This window comes from Rosa chinensis, chromosome 7 (genome assembly GCF_002994745.2).
Source record: "Rosa chinensis cultivar Old Blush chromosome 7, RchiOBHm-V2, whole genome shotgun sequence".
In the NCBI taxonomy this organism is placed as follows: Eukaryota; Viridiplantae; Streptophyta; class Magnoliopsida; order Rosales; family Rosaceae; genus Rosa; species Rosa chinensis.
The window spans coordinates 6,236,961-6,258,447 of NC_037094.1; the positions used below are offsets into that span (position 1 = coordinate 6,236,961).

Genomic DNA, 21,487 nt, shown 5'->3' on the forward strand with positions numbered 1-21,487 from the left:
ATCACTGTCAAAGCATTTGAAGGGGTTAGATTAAGTTGACCTCTGGACTCTGGTATAAGTAGCATTATTATACTGAAAAGTGAAAACACATTTTAACACCAGCATTATTGAATCAGTGTAGCTTACAGTTAGTATGAATTGATTTAGTATTCTCTAGTTTAATTAATTTGATGAAATTTTTTTGCATAAGAAACCTGATTTAACAGTATCCTAGTTGATCTACTGATCTTATCGCATGCAATACTGTTCTTCTTGCATGCAGAACTGTTCATCTAGCTTCTTTGCTTTCTGGTGTCATATCTCATATTGTATGGTAATGGGCAGAGTTCATTTTCTTTAAGGTCCCAAAGTGTCCCAAAATAGAAGGAGTCTGGAGAGTAAAAGCAATGAAAGATCTGATAATCAACCACTTCATATTGTTTTGCTACAGAATCAAGTAATGATGTTTGCATTCTCAAAAAAAAAAGTAATGATGTTTGAATAATGCAGGTGGTCATATCAAAGGATCCCTTTTAAAGTGTACCACACAACTCTCATCTATTTTCTTATAAACACTAATCGCCTTACTGTGCTACTGAGATATCAGTACTCTCTTCTCTGTCGGTAGCTACCTTATTCAATTGATTGATGATGAATATAGTTGAAGGGTAAAGTTTCATAGCTGACTTAGAATTGATTCTTCTGAGCTACATATAAGCCGACAATTTTGACGTCCATTTTCTGCCTAATCGTTCATCAATCGTGACCTTATGACCAAGAACTGTGGCTTAGTCAATGCATGGATCCATGTTTAAAATGCATGAGTTTATGAATTGGATCGAGTCCATATTTGGTTTTTCAGGTACACTTTAGACTATCAGCTAATAATAAGCATCACGAATTATACAGAAATTATAGGCACCCAGGCAGACAATATAAAGAAAAGAAAAAGAAAAAAAAATTTGTTTTTTTTTTTGTTTTTTGTGAGAATAGATTCCGATATACTTGGCCGACTTATTCAATTTCTACAAATATAACCACACGAGCTCCCCTCGTAGTGCTCAAACCCTCTTAAGAGTAATGCTAGAATTCGCTCATATATCTAAAAGCTTGAAAGAATTGGTTAGATGTCCCCAGAAAATAATGAATAGAACTTCAAGAGTGTTTATAGGGAATCAAATAAACAAGCAATCCATCAAACTGAACTAGCATATGAAATCTTTGAGTGAAAGCAAATATCATGTCATTCAGTAGCCACATTAGTCATGATAAGCCAAGCATTAGAAAAGAACTTAGCATGTTATCAGAGCCTTAAACAGCTAGAGTTGATAAGCCAACCATTTTAAAAATACGCGGAAGGCAGTGGTTTACAAATTTACAATGCATTGTAATAGCTCTCTCCCAAAGAACAATGCTTATGAGAATCATCTGCGGGGAAAAATGAGGAATTACTACACATCTCACAATTGTCTGATCAGTGGTAATCATCTTATGTACGTATTCACATCACATGGGCATCGGAGGAGCAAGGATATAACATTTGCTCTGAAACATCTGCTATGAACATTGCCAGTGGTGGCTGAACATTCCTAACAATATGCAGAAGCCATTCCGAATTTTGCAACATCTGAAACGGAAGTGGAAAACCGACGTGAATCTGCCATTGCATCAACATCTAGCTTGGCTCGAAAAATATTGACATCCGACATTTGCCTCACAAAACGAGTAAAGCGAACCCAATTATGCAACTCAAACATATTCTTATCCATCCTCACAAAGTTGAACGAGAAGGAGGGCTTTTCTAGACCATAGGAGTAATACTTTGACATCTTCACCACCTGCTGGAACGATTTATCATCCAAACTGGCTGCAGAAGGTTCACCCTCTACGGGTATGTCACACACCCTAGCAGCTGAGAGAAGCTGTCTGAGAAAACCTTCCGGGCTACTAAATGGATTCATCTGCTTCTCATCCAGATCTTGCAAGTCAAAACATGGGCAGCACAAACTAAACCCATATCTAGCAAACATGCGAGCAATTGGCAAGTATCCATCTCTTGTTGATGTGTTGTAATAACCAGCTGTCAACTCTGATGGATGAGACTGAGTGAGATAATGCCAGTGCAACCCAGCTACTTTTGCTGACGTATTAGCTTTTGTACCCCAAAAAATGGCCTCAGCTTCCCTGCATAACCTTTCTCCATGCAAAAGCAGCATTCCTGAATACCACTCAAGAAAAAATGTACCATAAGATGTATTCCACAACCCATTATCACTTCTGAAAAACTTTGTTTCTTCAGGGTTCTGCATCAAATTGGAAGCACCAATAGGGCCCCCATTTCCCCATTCAGGCATACCAATCTCCCTAGCACGTGCATTAAGAGATGCGAGCATATACTGGAGAGAGAATTGAAAAAAAAAATGAAATTAACACATGGACTTGTGAGTGTAGTAGAAAACGCAATGCAGCTAATAGCTAGTGTATGAACTTTAACCTTCCTCTTACCTTATCATAGCACTGAAACTCTCCTAGCTCACGAGTCCGCCAAGCTGATGTTAGCTTCTGAGTAGGGCAAGAAGGATATCTTAATTCACCAGCAGGACCCATTCCAATTTGAATTCCCTGCAAGAAGAGAACACTAATTTATATATTAAGTATATTACTACCATGACTACAACTTTGATGTGATTAACTATTACTGCACATCAACTTACTATTATGATGACACCAATGAAATGTTTAAAAGTGTCTCTGAAGTTTCTCATAAAATCTGCATATGCTTGGAGTGGTGAACGCCCTCGCAAGACAGGAAGGCTATCACACCCGAGCGAAATGTATTCTGTATTTCTTCTTCCAAATCTATCAGAATATGCTAAATCTGGATCTTTATCAATCTCATCAAGTACCCACAGAGGAAGGGGAATCCTTCAATGCACAAAAAGGATAAAGTACTCAGTAGATTGAAAACAAGCTTTACAGTAAAAAACAATTCAATGTTAAAACTGGCTGATAAGAAACCCAAAAACATTCACGGCATTATATCAAAGTCTACCAAATAAACAGTACAACTCAAGCTTTTATAATATCCCTAACTAACTATGGAAACTGATACAGGAGATGGTGAGTCACAGTCACTCATAGATTAAAAAAAAACACACACACACAGACAAGAACATTCTTTGCTGTACACAAGCGGCTTCTAGGTGCAAGAAACCATCGTAAGAACCCAAAGAATTCAGTGGAACAAAAATGCCTGGAGAAATGACCTAAACAAAATCCAGAAACAAACTAAAGCCTTGAAGTCTCAAGCAATAACTCAAAAGTTCCATGTATACAAAGCTATTCGGTGCGCAATTAATACCGGGCGTATCCACTTATAATGATAGTTCAGAAATCACAGGAAATCGAAATATGCAGAACAAACATCACCAGGGGGATCATTCAGGGAATAATAAGCAAAACTAATGTCCATTCATTTCATATCCAAAAAGCTTCAAAACAAGCACACTCCGCAATCCACAAGCACAAACTATTCACTTACCAGGATCAAAAATTGAAGTAATGGAAAGCAATCAAGAGTAACTAAAACTCGAAAACGATTAGAATTCTTCAAAAAAATTTACTAACCAATGAGGGTCCCCTTGGCCAGTGCCGCACTGATGAAACGCCAGGACGGCCCGGACCTTCAATCCGCACCGTTTCGCTAGCTCCACAACCGCCAGGTAGCCCCGCCAATTGTAAAGCCCAGGCTGATCCCTCTCCACGATTCCCCACCACACCTCCATCACCACGCCCTCGACTCCGGCGGCGACCAGCGCCTTGAACGACTGGCTCATCGTCTTGCGGCGGCGCACCTGGCCGCTGAGCGGGTCGACCGAGTCGACCGGCATGGTGACGAAGACCGGCGATCCCCTGCCGCGGCGCTGGGGGGAGAAGCCGTGGAAGAGCTCTCCCTGGAGGTCTCCGTTGTCCGGCGAGACGGAGGAGTTGAGGCGGGCGGAGAGGGTGAGGCGGCGAGCAGGGGTGGGGTGAGGCTTGCTGATGTGGGAGAAGATGGAAGGGAAGCGCGTGAAGGAGGGAGGCGAGTGGGTGCGAGTGGGGCGGAACGAGCCGGAGAAGGTCGGAGTGGACGGAGGTGCGGCGATCGCCATCGGAGGGAGGGGTGTGTGTGGTGGTATCGGGAAATGAGAGAGTGTGAGGGAGTAACGGAATGCTGTTACGGTGTGAAACGCGGGAGAGGCCAAAATGGATAGTCCTACCCAACTGGCTTTTTTTCTTTTCTTTTTTCTTTTTTCTTTTTTTTTTCGTTCGTTTTTCTTTCTTTCTTCTCTCTCGGATATTTATATGGGTAAGCAATTGATACTTTATTACCTAACCCTCTAAAATATTAACTTACTTTTAACCTTACGATACCTCATTTTTTTCTCATGTAACATGTTATTCAACCCAATAGCAAACTTAGTTTGACCTTACAATACCTCTTTTTTTCCTCATGTAACATGTTATTCGACCCAATAGCAAAAATTACTTAAATGTTTTTTTTTTAGGGGAAAGGAAGATATATTCATGTGATCGAAAAGATCATACGACCGTATAAGGTCAAGTTAGGATATTTGAAGATCACCCATTACGATCGTTGCTCAAGTAGTGCACTGACTGCACATTAAAAATTACTACTAGCCTAGACTACTCCACCTTGACCAATGAGAAGCTACAACACAAAAAAAAAACCAGTACATCCGCCTAAGACCTTCTTGGTGTACATCAGTACTGATCCTTGGATACATTGTAACAACCCAAAGAAACAAGGTATACAAGGTCAAAGCCCATTGCACCCACCAATAAAAGATGGAACATTATTACACAAAAATAACAAACAAATAATAAAATTAGGCCCAAAGCAAAGCCCAGACCCAAGAGCACTCAACCCCTAGCCAAACTCCAAGCTACAACAGCCACCACACCTCCACCACGTTTAAGAGACCCTAGCCACCTCCACGAGTAGACGTCAAACGACCATCCACCCCGCGATCGTTGCCAGCACGCCCACAAGAAGCACCACCTCCCCCAAAACCTCTCATCCCCGCATGGTTCTGAAGCACCCATACCAGATTGGAAAACTCTGAACCAAAACACATCCGATGAAGCCCCACCTCACGTTGTCCTGCCAGCCGCTGCCGTTGATCAAGGGAACAAAACGCCGATACCACCAATCTGCCAGCGCTAGAGCCTCCAAACGATTAGAAGACGCAGACCTACCACAGGCTTGCAAGCTTGTCAAGGTCCAAGCCGCGCCGTTGTTTTTGTTCAAAAATAAGTTATGAAATACAATATCAAAATTGATTCGACTTGAACTTATAAAAATTGAGTTAATCCATCATAAAATTTGATACGCTCGAGAAAGTCAAAATTCTATGTCTTGGAAGAATAGAGTAATTTGACATTTGTATAAGAAAATTACACATATAATATATAGTTTGGGGTATTATCTCAATAATATTGTATCTAAGTGTCAATTTTGTTCAAGTGTATGTAGTGTTTGTAATTATTTAATTTTGTACTAGCCTCTTAACATGTGTTTCGCACATATCAATTGGTGTTTATTTTTATTTTTTAAAATTTAAAAAGTTACAACAGTTTCTTTCCTGATGTTGGGGAAGTTTCTCCTTTTTTTCATGGGAAGTATTGCAATCTTTTGAAATGTGATATAGCAAATTGACTATCTTATTCTCATATACAAATAATTTATTTATTAATATCTATATTATGTAAAGGCATATATGGTAGTTTAAAAATTTAACCATTCCATCCAGAATTGGCTTAATTATATAAGATTATAAAAAAAGAAAAATTATAATCATTATAGTAAAATGTTGGTGTCTAGCCATATTAAACCACTTGCTTGAAAATAGTATTTGATATTATACATTTATACTTTACAAAAGATATATAACAAAAACTACATAAAAAACTTATGGCTTCACTCGGGTTCGAACCGAAGACCCTCATTGTACCGATTGGGAGGGTGAAGAAAATGGCAATAGCGTAGGCTAGAAGGACACCGCCGGTTTTAAATATCTGCGATATTTTCGATATATCCCCCGATATCTCTCTTTTTTCGAGAGACCGATACATCTTAGGGGGTGAATATCTTATCTTCTACATTTTCTGCGAAATTTCTTTGTCATCATCAAATATCCCCGATATATTAGATATTTGGGATATATATACCCGATAAAGTAAAGAAATATCTATAAAATCTGATGGAAAAAAAATAAAAATAGAAAAAATTCAATAATTATCTAAATGCAAATCTGTGTGAAGAATGGTATGTTAGTCAGAAGAATGGCCGCAAACCACCACTCAACCACTTGGTTGTATCTCTATATAAAGTATTGTGTGTATGTCCATTTTCTTCTCCTTAAAGCTTGATTTTCTTTGCTCCCATATTTCCCTGACATACCATATATACAGCCAAGTATTAACGAGCTCAAAAGCCAATGTCGAGTCCAATTGGTACAAATCCGAAACTTTTGCTTAGGTTTTACTGGAAAGGGTACCCGTGCTTTGTTGCGGGAATTATTGTTATATGTTATTGGAATAATGAATATGATTGATCTTATAAGCATTACATAGCAGAATCTTTATGTAAACCAACTAAGAAAAACATTGAATAGCAAATGTTTTTGTTGAAATTTACATATTTGGTTTGATTTGAACTTATTGGCTCTGGTGGAGAAATTGAATCTCAGCCTCATTCTGCTTTACATGTCTTCACATTAGACTTTGAGATCAGATAGACCTATTTTTTAGCTGCATGATTAAAACATGTTATACGAATTGCTCACCGGAATCAATAACTTCAAATCAAACTTAATGAGAAGGTAAAATTGATCCAGAATATGGTTCAGGTCCTGCAAGGTAAAATAGTTGACGATCAAATTCTAGAATTGATATCACTTTATATGATTTAACTTTTGACTAAATATCTGGCATTTAACTATGTGTATCACTTTACATGTATATACCTGTCCACAGCTCTAGTAGTAGCAATGGATACCTCATCTTTAAGATTAAGAATTGATGTACGATGCTTCTTGGAGCAGCCTGGAAATGAAGGGGGGAAAATGAGGCTGAAATGTGAATAAAGAGTAGAGAAAAACTGAATAATAACTATAACGAGAACCATAAAGATGTAACTTACTGAATACATGAAACTATTAAAAATTTATGATACAGAGCTGTGAGAACGTGTTTTTGGAGGATGAGTTGCACTCATGCTAGAGAGCAAAGTAGCCATCTCTTGAACTGAGGACCATAATCTCTGTTAAATAAGAAATAATACCTTAAATTAGTTGTGTTTCTCATTAATAAAAGAACATTAAAAAAATCGAATTGTAGGCAAAAACACTAAACTATATCAGGATTAGGCAGATGCGGACTCAAAGATCTGACACTTGCAGTGTGTTCCATTAGAATTGCAGTGCATTTCTTTTCCTAAATATACCATGTCTTAACCTGTAGAAAAGAAAAAAACCAAAGAAATAAACTAAACCAACTACAATATGAGGCAGAATTACTTATATACAACTTTGCTCCTACCAGATTTCATTACTTTTTTTAATATTCATGTGTTACTGCTAAAGCAGTATGAGTTAATTTTAACTTTTTTGAATTGCTCTCAGCAAAAACAAAGCAAAGAAGGGAGAGAGGATGACGCTGTTCTTTTCCAATGACACTTCTTGATTCGAGTCTTTGTTGCTTCTTCTTTTTCTTCAGAAAGAACAAAAGTTATACTCATCTTATTGGTTTTGAAGATTTTCAATCTTTCTAATTTCAGGTCAGCTTCAATTAATTCACTGTCTCTGTTTTGTGAGCTTATTGTTTTAATTCTACATCTGTACTTGTTGCATATAATCGCAACTAAAATAACATAGTTCCATTTTGTCACTTCATAAACCAAAGAGTAACATTTTTTTAATCAAATGTACTGATTTCCCTTGCCACTTTTACTACGAAAAAGTAAAAAGCTTTTCCATATTATTCATTCTACTAGCTTAAATAAAGCGGCGTCATCAATATTTAAGAGAGTTCAGATTTGAGAAAGAGAGAGAGGAACGCGAGAGAAATGAAAGAAGATCGGGCACAAGCTGAAGAAAGCTTTTATACCCTAGGCTGAAAAGAAGGAAGATCGGGCACAAGCTGAAGAAAGCTTTTATACCCTAGGCTGAAAAGAAGGGCAAAACCGTCATTTCACAGTTTTGGTTCAAGCCAGCACTGTTACTAAGCCGATGAACAATTAACTCATAAATAGTATATAGTAAATGTTCGGATACTGTATTTATGTCTAAAACTGTATTATTTAAAACTTTTATTTAATTGTTTTGTTGGAAATAAAAACAAAAACGACGTTATTTTGGACATAAACACAATAACATAGTAGAAAGTTATAAGTCGGCTGGGGTTATCCTTTTTTAATCTACTGTGAGTCTGTGATGTGTATTCTTTACCTTCCATGGAAGAGTGCAACATGAACGATTGTAGCAGTGACTGCAGCAAAACCAACACCGCAAGTCATTGTGAAAAAATGTGCTAATGTAAAGTGGACCTTCTTCCTCATAGGCCGTAAGATTAAGATGGAAATTGGAGTCTATGATTTCTGTGATGTCGTATTCTTGACCATCTGCTGTGAAGAGTTCGTCTGAAAATGGTGGGAAGTAGATGTGTGCAAAACATGTTACAAACCTGCCAAAACCAACCGATAAATATGGTTTGGTTAAGGTATTTTAACTTTAAAAATTGAAAGCCGGTTCACTACTGAACCAAACCATTTATGAAATGGGTTGGTTTGGTTTCTTTTGTACTTAAACCGCAAAACCAGAACCGACCAGTATGTTAGAAATATAATAGTAAAAAAAAATTAATATATATATATATATATATATATTCATTTGTCCAGTCTATTTGTGTAAGTTTTAAATCTCTAATTATAACTTCATTCTTAAACGATAAATTACCATATTAAATCCAAAGCCCAAAGGCCTAGAACCCTATTATGTAATTTCTACAATCACTTTGATTCTCTCACATCACGTCTCTCAATCTCTCATTCTCTAACCTTTAATACTAGCATATTAAGCTATTACTAATGGCTAAGCCATCAAATAAGTGAATCACTTAGAATATATTCTAAATTTTAGTTTTTGATCGAATATTGGTTTTGGATTTTAATTATTGAATTTTAAATCTAGTTATTATTTATTTAACATAATTTTTATTATTGAGATTGAATTTTACTATGATTTTTTTTATAAATAATATTATTAGGGTTAAACCGTCTAACCGACTTAACCAAACCATTTTTAATTGGATTGAATCGGATTGGACTACGCTTATTTTTTCTGATGGTCGGTTGTTCAAAATGCATAAACCGCTCACTTTGGCATAGAGATGGTTTGAAGTCAAAACTGATCCAATCCAATCCGTGTGTAGCCCTAGTGGGAAAGTTTTGGCTTTGTAGACGTTAAGCCAGTAACATATGGGAGCCAACACATACACACAAACACAAAACCAGCAGCAACATTGGCAGTGGCAAACCATGGGCTTGCAAGTGGGCTTCCAAGATAGGATTAGATAGTGGACCAGTCAAGCCCAACAACACCAAGTCCAAGCCCGTAAAGACCCACTCAATCTGTTGGGCTAGGACTGATGAGGGAAATATCCAGCAGATCCGTGAGAGTGAGGTTAACATTGTGAACAGGTAGCCCGGAAAGACATTAATTATATACTAATAAAGTTGAGTTCCACTGTGCCACTGTTCATAAGGGTTACAGTAGGGAACAGTTCGTAGAGGTTCGAAAATACGGTTTTGACCTCTGTTGGGGCCACGCAAAAATCACTTCAACTATAGAGTAAAGAGATAATTGGAGAAGAAAAGTCTCATTGAGAAATTTTGAGGAGGTTAGAGGAATTCGCTTGAGGTGATTTGTATTTCATGTCACTAATGATTTTCCTTTTGGTGGTTTATACATGGATATCTATGAATGTTTTTAAGTATGATGTGAAGATCATAAGTTCATAACATATGGGATTGTTTAGACAATATCATTTATCTTAATATGGTTCTCAGTATGACAAACTTTTTGCTGCTCCTGTAGGTTATGTGAAATTTGGATATAACAGAGAAGACAGTAGAGTTGTGTATCATAAATGGGCCTCTGCAACTCAGTGAGTTCATTAGCTTTTGAACAACCATTTGGTTAGCTTTGGAAAAAGTTGAAGAAGGCAGAGGACCTTGGTAAGTGTTAGGTTCTAAATTTTGACTTGGGTCCTATATATCAAACACTAATTGTGAATACAAGATGAATATGAATCTGCCTTCATTTACATTGTGAACTTCTATATATACCCTTTGATCATCTGCAATAGGTGGTACTGATCTCTGTGTATTTACTTACATGAAGTTATGGTAGCAATTTCTTTGCTGATTTTTATGGCACGTATGATGCATGACTTTCAATGAAAATCAAATTTATTAGTTCTCGGGTGATAATTATAGATTATTTATTACGATGTATCGTTTTTGTAATTGTGTGTAAAAATGCATATGAGTTCAGAAAAGTATTCTAGTACTGAAGTAGATATTGAGACCTTTCAGTTCTTGCTCAAGCATGAAATACTTTCCCGCATCAGCCCAGGTGAACTAATAAAATTATATTCAACTCATACATCGTATAACCTACATATTTCTTTTCAAAATTTAAATGCTATAGGTCCTATTTGAATTGGCCTTTTCCACTAAAAAGGGGAATCCTTTGTTACAATAGAAGGGTCATTATATGGAATTTATTGTCTTTAATTTGATTCTATGGCTATCTCTCTGTCTTTGCTTTGTTTCACGTCAGTATGTCACACAATTTCCACTTCTATGGGGGCTGCAGAGGCTCTACTTTTTTTTTTTTTTGTTGAAGGGGCTCTACTTTGAATATGCAGAAACCTATAATCCAACTGCATGATTTTCTTAACAGAGTTGGAAGCATTCCAGCACAGCACAAAACTCTACTGTACAATCACAATCACCCTCAGTGCCCACAACATTGAAGCTGCTAGCAGCGGTGAGGAGTTCTTGGACAATTGAAGAAGTTGAGAAGGGAAACTTGATGTATAAGATTGAAGTTCTTCAACTCTTGCATAATTCATGGCTGGTGGGACACAATTGTCACTCTACAAAACATGAAGGTGACGACCTTTCAGATCAATACACAAATGAGCCTTGGGATTGTACTGAATGTTAACTGAAAATGTGAAAGATCTGTTTGAAAATGAGAACTTCATTTGGTTATTGTTAGTTATTAGTTCACTTAAAAAGAAATAATTAAATTGATAGTTGTTATACAACCTAAATGCATTATACTATCCGCAACAATTTTTCGTTTTCATTTAATCACATCTTAGTTATCTTTGCTAATCAAACACTTAAAAAACATAAGTTTAGTGAGCATAAAGCAGAGATTCTTCCCCGCAGCATCGCGCGGGTTGTCATTCCTAGTAGTAAGCAAAACTACGAATGAAGGCAATGAGAAAAAAAAAACCGTGTACGTGTCACACCACCCTTAGGCTATTCTTCTATCTCATGAAAGCCCTATAAACGAAGTTATTATTGTTTGATTTTAACTCTTTGATATAATTATGTGTCTATCTCTCACAAAATATTATTGATATTTCAAAAACTTTATCACATCTTAATTAGCTCGAATATCTCTAACTGCCCATATAATGTTTGTTTTTAATCAAATTATGTGATGCATAGTATGAGTGTGAGGTTATATATTACTAATTAAACTCGTGTAGTAATTATTAAAACAAGTTTTTACAATTCTTATTGGCGTTTAGGAATGCCCCCGCTTTTTTTTTCAACATTATTGAGAGACAATTGGTGAAGATGTTTTTGAGGCAATTCAGAGTTTCTTACAATTTGGTTAGCTTCTCAGGCAGATTAATTTCACTCATATATGCCTTATTCCAAAGGTTAGCAATCCAGAACAAATGTCTGACTTGAGGCCAATCGCTCTTTGTGATGTTATTTACAAGATTTGCTCGAAGGTTATTGCTAATAGATTGGAAGTGATCTTGCCTACTTTGATTTCACCTTTTCAAAGTGCTTTTGTGCCGGGAAGATTGATCACATACAACATCTTAGTGGCTAATGAGATTGCTGACTTTGAGCACTACAAGAGAAAAGGTAGTAAGGGCTTTATGGCTTTGAAGCTAGATTTAAGTAAAGCTTATGATAGGATGGAGTGGATATTGCTCAGGAAAGTAATGGAAAGGTTCAAATTTGCTCATGCTTGGATTGAGATGGTGATGCAGTGTATCAGTTCGGTGAGATACTCTTTTTTGGTGCGAGGGAAACCACGAGGTTATCTTACTCCGAGTAGAGGATTGAGGCAAGGGGATCCCTTATCACTCTATTTGTTTCTCATTGGTGCAGAAGGTTTTTCTGCTTTACAGCAACAAAAACAAGTACTTGGCATGTTACCAGGGATTGAGGTATGTGACAATGCTCCTTTGGTAAACCATTTGTTATTTGCAGATGACAGTATGATTTATGCTCATGCATCGTTGGAAGCATGCTATGAACTACAGGATGTGATTGAGACTTACAGGAGAGCTTCTAGCCAACTTGTCAATTTTGATAAGAGTTCAGTTGTCTTTAGTAAGAATGTGTCGGATTGTATGCAGGAGGAGGTTTCAGATTTGATGGGTGTAGCAGTGTTAGCATCACATGAACGGTATCTAGGGTTACCAACTTATGTGGGGAGAAAGAAAACGGCTACCTTTCAATACATTAACGATAATTTGGCAAAGAAGTTGTCCATTTGGCAAGGGAAGATGCTGAGTGTACTTACATGAGCATTTTCCAAGAATAATTAGCTATAATAAGCCACACTTATGCTACCTCTAGCAGTACCAACTTCCACCAACGGAGTGACCTACGGAAACACAGCCAAGCAAGCTACTGCCTGAGCCCCGGCTCACCCCCAGATCACCTCTGACGAACCGCCATGCGCCGCTCCAAGATAGCATCAGAAGCTCCAGAAGCTAGGAATTGAAGCACATCAGTCCCACATCGAAAATATGGAAGAGGTCAGCCTCTTCCCCACCTATAAAATGTTATCTCCTCTCTCCTCATTAATTACGCATTCACTACTTATCTACTATTATTCTGTAAATATAAATACATTGACTAACTTAAGCATTGGAGAAGAGAAGACTGCCCAATGCGGTCTCCCTCTGACGCCTCTTTGTATTTTACTTAACAGGTAGCGGAAGCTCTGAGAACATTGCAAGTAGTGGTCCGCCTACCGGACCCACATTAAGTAAGGTTTAGCCACAGCTAAATCTTAGACATTAACACTGAGTGATGTTGGGAAAGACATCTTGATCCGTGTTGTGGCTGAAGCTCTACCTACATATGCAATGAGCGTATTCCAGTTGACGAAGACTTTTTGTGAGATTTAGAACAAATGTGTGCCAGATTTGGGTGAGGCAGTACACTTGACAAAAGGAAAATTCATTGGAAGACTTGGAATGCTTTGTGTAATCCGAAGGAAGAGGGCGGGTTAGGGTTTCGAAGTTTTATCTAACTTTAATACTGCAATGTTAGCCGAACAGGCTTGGCGTGTGATCAATAATCCCATGTCTCTTGTCGCCCCTATGTACAAGGCAAAATATGTTTCGGAGGGTTCATTTTGGTCTGCAATCCCTCACACTTCTCCTTCATATTCTTGGATGAGCATTTTCTCTACTAGAGAACTTTTACGAGATAGGTCTTATTGGCAGATTGGGGATGGAATGGCTGTTAGTGTCTTCTCTCAAATGTTTAGGTACCAGAAATATCAAATGGGAGACCTAGTGAGAATGCCGTGGCATTGGCAGAAGTTCAAACAGTAAGTGACTTGATGTCTAGTACGGGTAGCTAGGATGTGACGCTTATCAAACGTCTTTTCCCTTTGGCAGAAGCAGAGGTGATAATTAGCATTCCATTGAGTAGAAGGATGATCTCTGATAGAATGATTTGAAAGCTGGCAAGTGTTAGATAAATAGCCACCCTCAAGTATAAAAGATAGAAGTAATAGTATAGACATTTAAAAAATGTTGTCGAACCCACGAGGATTAGATTCCTTTCACTAGCTAAGGTGTTAACCTAAGAAGAGCTAGAATATGTATATGTACAATCACAAACCAAAATTCACAAGGAAATCTAGGCTCATTGTGAGTATGTGCATTATGGTGGTAGTGAAATTATTTGTTGGATAGAGTGGTGAACCAAATTAAAATAAATGCTCAAATGTAAACTAAACCACTCTAAACTAAACTAGTAATATAATAGATCAAGTTAGGGGTTGGATTGTCTACCACTAACCCCCTTGCAAGTATTGAAGTTCAAATACAAGTGATGCTATTCTAATTTCCCAATTACCCTCTTTGCATCCGGATAAGACTACAACAGCTTAAAATCCTTTAATGTTATCAATTCCAACTTGATAAGTCTAGAATTAACTACCTAAGAGCAATTCCTATTACCGTTTAAGTCTTAATTTATTGTTCCTAGATGCAAAAAGCTTTGAGTTTAGATAATCATGCAAGCAAACCAATCCTAGATCTAGGTGATTTTAACTCACAACCTTCATATGCGCATAGAGGATGCTATCATGCTATCAATGCTCAAGGTTAACTACTCCCTAAACATTTTTTCATGAAATGAAAAATACAACACATTCAAAGTAGTTAAGTTTGAATGGATGCATTCACTTCCTGAATTAGCATATGAAGATGAAAATCACAAATAAAATCAAATGTCAATTAAAACATCAATTCATACAAATTTGGCTAGGGCTTTAAACTCAAGCCCCAATAAAGTAACTACTCACTCATAATCATACAAATTAGCATCAAATATATAAAGTACATTAAGGTAAATCAAAGAGTTATGGAAAGAATGAACTAGTTGAACCTTGACATATCAATGGCTAGCTCCTCATTTGTTTTCCTCCTTCAATGCTCCATGAATCTTCCTTGATGGTGGAATGGATGGATGATAAACTTCTTGATGGTGATGATGAATGGAATGGTGATGAAGATATGATGCTCATTTGACCAACTTTTAGTGGTAGTGATGGAATAATGGTGGTTGTGATGGAGGTTGAAGAGTATAGATATTATGGGTTTGGATTTTGGGAGGTGGATATAGAGGTTTTATGAAGGAGATAAAGAGAGAAACGAGATGTAATGGGGTGGAATGTGTGATGTCTCTTCCTTGTAGTTATAGATACTAAAAACAAAGGAAAGGGGTGTGGAAGAGATGGAATAAAAAGAGGGACGTAATGATGAGCTATGAGAGTATAGAGTAGAAAAAATGACTTAGGAGAAGAGAGGAGCAGTTGCTCTCTTTATTGTGCATGGGAAACATGAAAATGAAGAGTGTTTGGGTGGTTTCGGGTCACCAAAGTCAATGTGACAACCAAAGAAGAGAAGGTGCATAGGGATGCCTATTACCCAAAGGATAATATGATGAACTAATCTTGTCATAACCTTGTAGCATTCTTCTAAGGCTCTCCTTGATAATTTCAGCATCATAGACCTTCCAAAAATGCACAAGAAATCTGCCCAAAGAAGGTTTTAGGCCAAACAGCCATGTTTTGACTAGGATACGTCTTTGAAGTTTTCTTCAATTGAATCTCCACTGAGACTTCAGAACTAGCCTTCGACTTCTTCATACCAAATATTTATTGATAACTTTAGATCATCCTGGTAAAATTTTAGAGCTTAGTTCACCGTGGTTTGGCCGAAAATTCTGCCGGAGTCCTTACAGGTCTAGTTTTGCCATTTTCATTTTTTAGTCCGAAACTTGGACCAATCTTTTGAAGGCCTTATACTCTGAGCTAGCTCTTGTACTCTTCATAAGAAATGATCCTTAGGATGTCTAGAATGGATCTGAAAAGTTTCAACTCATTTGGAGCTCGTTTGGTTAGGCTTCCACCCCTCTTTTCTTGTCTAGCTCACTTTCTCCTAACCGGAGTAGGAAAATGTGTTAAGGTTGACATTCTAGTGCATTTCCATGCTTCTCCATCATTTCCTAGCATGATAAATAAAACATAATAAATATTTATAAATAAACATAAAGGTTAAGCAAAAGTATAAGATTAGGGGAATAATGGAATTGGATTAGTCAACATTAAATTGGACTATAGAACAAGTAATTTTCATGTTTTAAGGGGACACAAATATGTATATGAATTATGTTCCAACAGCAAGAGACAGTAAGTTTTCAGTTAAAACTGCTTATCGAAACTCTTTTTCTATTTCTTTGTATCGTAGCCCATTTGAATTATCTATGGGTGGTGATTTTTGGAAAAAGTTGTGGGAAGAGAATATTCCAAGTTCAGTAAAAGTTCATATGGAAGGTTTGTCATGACATTCTTTCTTCTCTAGAGAGACTAGCCTTAAGAAGAGTTTAGTTGGAGTCTCAATTGAGTTCCTTGTGTGAAGTTAATTGTGAAACTACTTTACACTTAATTATGTAGGGACTGCCCTTTCTCTGAGCTAGTGATACATAGTAATGAAGTGCTGAAACATGCTTGTTATAACCATTAGGTAGAACGGTTTGATTTGATTAAATGGTTGAAATTTTTTGCTAAGGAATTATCTTTGAAGAGTTTTGGAGATCTCATTTATCTTCGTTGGGGGATTTGGAATGAGAGGAACAATAGAGTTTGGGAACAAAAGAAAAGTGAGGCTTGTGATGTGTTGATCAGAGCTATGTCAAGGTTGCGAGAATTCCGGTTTCATAACTTGAAATAGACCAGTATTGCTGTTTGAAGTTACAGGGCAGTGAGGTGGGTTGCTCCTCCAATTGGTTTGCTTAAAATAAATGTTGATGGTGCTTTTAATCATGTAACCAGAAGGGGGTGTGCAGGTTTTGTGATTCGTGATTCTCATGGAGTTATGCTTGTGGGTGGAAGCTGTCCTCTGAGTGGTTTAATATCTCCAGAGCATGCTGAGATTTTGGCTTGTAAAATGTCTGTAGAATTTGCTGTGGATCATGCCTATTTGCCGACAATGCTGGGAAGTGACGCTATGGAAATGCAGCATCAATTAAACTCCCATGCAGTTTGTAATACCTCTGCTTTGGGGGGTCTTTATGAAGATCTTGGTTTTGTGTTGGAGTCACATATCAATCTGAGAGTGACTCATATTGGAAGGAAGGCAAATTTGGTGGCTCACATATTAGCTGTGCATGCTAGTACTCTTGTGCAAGCTTGTTTTTATTTTTCTACCCCTGTTTTTCTTCAAGCTGCAATTGCAGCTGAATTCTGTCATTCGTAATCTCTTTTAATTAATTAAAAGGCTGACCTCCTTCCCTCAAAAAATTCTTATTGGTGTAGTGTTTTTCAATTCTTTTTTGGTATGTTTTCTAAGCACCAGTATTGGACTAACCCATTGGCATGGTATTTTGAAAAGTTCAGTGTTGAATTGAGGACATTATGGATAAATAAGAATTACATAGAATTTCGGCCTTCGGGTGTCAACAATTAAAAAGTCCCACATAAAAATAAATAGAAAAAATCCCTAAAATTATTATAAAAAAAAAACAAAAAAGGCTAGTACAGTAAACCAGAAATACAGAAGCGCTTAATGCACCCAAATTTTTTTATTAATACACCCAGCATCTAAAAAATTTCTAAAATTGTTCTTTTTTTTTTATATCTTAGTTCTTATTAGAGCTGCCACTTGGTTTGGTAATCACCAAACCGACCGAATACCAACCGATATTTTAGGTTTGGTAAACCGACTTTTTGGTAACTGAAACCGATAAAACTGAAATCGAAAATTACCGAAAAAGTTGGTTTGGTTTTGGTAAATACCGAATTTACCGATTATCTAAATATTAGCTTTATATACTATGATTTTCAATACACATACATGTACATTAAGAAATAAACATAAAAGTTTTCATAATAGTATGAACATTACTCAATGTATTTTGAGTAACCTAGTCCAAAGTGGTTAAATAACCTAGTTTTAATGAAAATAGATAAAATTTGATGTCATATATACAAAAGAAAACTATGATTAGTAGATAAATACGAAGTTTACGGTTATTAAATTGAAAAACCTAATTTTGTTCATTCTAATTTATATTACAAAGAATTAGTTGTTCCAAAGTTGGTAATACCGAAAACCGAAATACCGAATTTGGTAGATATGATTAAAAACCGAAAATTTTGATTGGTAATTGGTAACTCAATTTTGAAACCGAAAGCTTTGATTTTGAAGTTAGTAATACCTATAACCGATTCAAACCGAACGAGTAACAGCCATAGTTCTTATCAATAATTATTTGCAGATCAGATATTTTTTTCTCTTTTGGCTGAAATATCATCATCATTGTTTTCCCAACTTGAAAAAAAGTGCCCAAGCCCCAAAATGATTTGTTGAACGCAAATTGAGTTGCAAGTTGCAACCCTAAAACCAAGACAAAACCACTATTTGTCCCATTCGGGTTCCCGTTCCCACATCCCCGCCGTCCAATCACCCACACCTTTCCAATCCAACGGCTCAAACTCCGCAAAGCACCTGATCAAATCGTACCCCATCCACTACCGTACACCCTAGGCCGAAACCCCGCGGCACGTAGAATTTCTGAAAAACTGGCGGCAACGTGCCAGCTGGCTTAGGCGTTTTGTCCACGTCAGCATCATAAACCGTGTGCCTACGGATTACCCCAGAGTATATAAAAACCCAAACCCTCTCAGACCTCCAAAAAAGGAAACCCAAACCGATCTATTCGGGTCAGAATTCGGAGCTCCATATGTGTAGGTCGACGGAGTACCCTGGCTTTCGGGCCAGAAGAGAAGCCCTAAAGATTCAAGCTTTCTTCATACGGTTTTCGGGTTTGGATTCTCATAAGCCGTTACCGGAATCGCTCACGCTTTCGTATCTTCCAAGAATCAACGGCACCGCGCTCGAGATCGACGGGTCAAAGATTCGACCCGACGCGCCGGCGTTCGTGACGCTTCACCGCTCGGTGAATGCGAAGGTGAGGAAGGGGGAGGCGATATTCGGGTCGCGGGAGGCGGTTCGGGCCGGCGACGGGGTCCAGTTCGAGGCGTATTTGAGGGAGGAGAAGGTGTTGAAGGGGATTTTCAGGAAAGACGTGGGGCAGGAGTGGAAATTGGAGTGCAAGTGCGTGCTGGAGAGCGAGAGTGTCGGGGCGGAGGTCACGGCGGCGGAGGTGTGCGTGGCCGTGGAGGGACACGTGGCGATGAGCGAGAGGGTGGCGATGATTGTGAAAAGGCGGGGAAAGTGTGGGTTTCATCCGCTGGAGGAGATCCCGGAGGTGGACGAGGAATCGGACGGCCGGTGTTGCTGCACTTGCGGGGAAATGGACGGTGGAGATTTGGAGGAGGATGGTGACGTGGAGGAGGAGTTGGACATGGATGTGGATGTGGAGGGAGTGAGATGGGCTGTGGATGTGGGCTTTTGGGTCATGTGTTTGGGTGTGGGCTACTTGGTTTCTAAGGCCTCATCCAAAAGCTTAAGACGCAGGAGATTATTTTGATTTTTCTTTTAGTTTTTAACTCCATTTTTTTGACACCAAATTTTGACACCAAGTTGTACGTTTGCAACTTGCTACTTTGCAAGGCATACTGGCATAGTTATGATAATAGACAACATCAAACCAACGAAAAGTTTTGATCCATTTTTCAATGCGATGTGTAATTTGCCTTTCAATGAGATGTGTAATTTGCCTCGAACAATAACACAACAAATTTTTTTGGCGAATTGATTAATTGTTCAATATAAATGGCAGCTCAAAATTAATTTTAATTACTTTATCACTAATCTACATATATAATTAGTATAAATTTAATAACAATGTCGTAAGTATGTCAACCTAATAGCAATGAACATAAAACCCTAAACTCCAAGGTGCTGCACGCGCACCTAATTTGGTCCAGTTTTCAGCCAAAATCCTTTGGTCCAGTTTTCAGCCAAAATCCTCTCGTCCGGTAGCTCGCTGCTTCTGTGGGGCTTGCCTCGTCGTAGCTGTGAGGCTGCCAAACGGGCGATGATGGTCTAGGGGTGCACTGTGGTTCATGAATCTGTAGTGGCTCGAAGTTTTCATCTGATCGAGTCTTGCTTCGGTCGAAGCTTCTATATAGCTGGGTAGGGGTCGTCAACGGGCCGGGCCGGGCCCGGCCCGGCCCATTCATAGCGGGCTCGGGCCGGGCCGGGCCGGGCCTTGCCATATTTTTAAATAATTGCGGGCCGGGCCGGGCCGGGCTTTATTAAAAATCAAAGGATCCAAGCCCGTCCATATAAAGCGGGCCTTGCGGGCTTTTTCGGGCCGGGCCGGGCTTGGCCTTGCGGGCTTTTATGGGCCGGGCCTTGCGGGCTTTATTTATAAATAAATATTTAAAGACACAAGTTTTTTTTTTTTAATCAAGCTTTGGAAATTCAATGGATAATGATCAAATACAACCAAAGATAATAGATCTATATAACTATATTGTACCAAAAAAAATCTATATTTATATATAGATACTAATTTATTGATAAATAAATTTTTAAAGACACTAATTTTTTATAAACCTATATTTATATATCATACACTCCAAAGAGCAACCCCTATCAATTCAAAGAAAATGGAAAAACCGACCGTTGGATGGGTTTATTACAATAAATTATGAGTATGGTAAAAAATTTAGCCAATTTCACCATATTTTCAAATCCGATCGGATTGGTCAACCGTAGTCACTTATATGTTTTATTGTTTGACCGATGGCGTGGCAACTGCGAAACGTGCTTATTTTTTCACATCACGTTTGTATATATTCCATCGATGGATGTGCGTGGACATAAGATAAAAAAAAAAAAAAATTAATTACAAACACATTGGTGTATACCAATTTTATTCCTTTAGTTGTATGACTTATACATTGCATTTAAATTGTTTAGGTTCATTCTAAAGCAACCATGAAGTAGAAAATGAATTCGGAGAAACCAACCGCTCGATGGAGATATTGTAATGTTTTATGGTGATTGTAGAAAATCTAGCCAATTTCGTTATTGTTTCGAATTCGATCAACTAGGTCAAACGTAGTTACTCTTATAAACCTATATTTATATATCATACACTCCAAAGAGCAACCCCTATCAATTCAAAGAAAATGGAAAAACCGACCGTTGGATGAGTTTATTACAATAAATTATGAGTGTGGTAAAAAATTTAGCCAATTTCACCATATTTTCGAATCCGATCGGATTGGTCAACCGTAGTCACTTATATGTTTTATTGGTTGACCGATGGCGTAGCAACCGCGAAACGTGCTTATTTTTTCACATCACGTTTGTATATATTCCATCGATGGATGTGCGTGGACATAAGATAAAAAAAATTAATTTTAATTACAAACACATTGGTGTATACCAATTTTATTCC

General features: G+C 37.8%; 2 protein-coding genes across 4 annotated transcripts; one reads left to right on the top strand and one right to left on the bottom strand.

The window, feature by feature from the left end:
• Positions 1-1,185: 1,185 nt before the first annotated feature.
• Positions 1,186-4,289, bottom strand: LOC112178874 (beta-amylase 1, chloroplastic). The gene is made up of 4 exons (XM_024317126.2): positions 3,607-4,289; positions 2,694-2,904; positions 2,485-2,601; positions 1,186-2,375 (listed from the first exon to the last, which is right to left on the bottom strand). The coding sequence occupies exons 1-4, from the start codon at positions 4,128-4,130 to the stop codon at positions 1,569-1,571; spliced, it is 1,659 nt and encodes a 552-aa protein (XP_024172894.1). The 5' UTR covers positions 4,131-4,289; the 3' UTR covers positions 1,186-1,568.
• A 14,521-nt stretch (positions 4,290-18,810) lies between these two features.
• LOC112178779 lies at positions 18,811-19,727 on the top strand. 3 transcript variants are annotated; one of them, XM_040511655.1, is made up of 2 exons: positions 18,811-19,240; positions 19,277-19,727. In XM_040511655.1, exons 1-2 carry the CDS (start codon positions 18,854-18,856, stop codon positions 19,601-19,603), a joined length of 714 nt encoding a protein of 237 aa, XP_040367589.1. In that variant the 5' UTR covers positions 18,811-18,853; the 3' UTR covers positions 19,604-19,727. The 3 variants fall into 3 exon arrangements, with proteins under 3 accessions (XP_040367589.1, XP_040367588.1, XP_024172767.1); XM_040511654.1 differs by having other exon boundaries at positions 18,811-19,236; positions 19,273-19,727; XM_024316999.2 differs by having other exon boundaries at positions 18,811-19,727.
• Positions 19,728-21,487: the final 1,760 nt, after the last annotated feature.

Excerpts from the sequence above, each read along its gene's own strand:
- LOC112178779 (XM_024316999.2), top strand. The coding sequence starts at position 18,854 with ATGTGTAGGTCGACGGAGTACCCTGGCTTTCGGGCCAGAAGAGAAGCC.
- LOC112178874 (XM_024317126.2), bottom strand. The coding sequence starts at position 4,130 with ATGGCGATCGCCGCACCTCCGTCCACTCCGACCTTCTCCGGCTCGTTC. Across the intron at positions 2,905-3,606 it reads GGCCAAGGGGACCCTCATTG|GATTCCCCTTCCTCTGTGGG; the intron begins GTTAGTAAATTT and ends TGTGCATTGAAG. Across the intron at positions 2,602-2,693 it reads TCATTGGTGTCATCATAATA|GGAATTCAAATTGGAATGGG; the intron begins GTAAGTTGATGT and ends CTCTTCTTGCAG.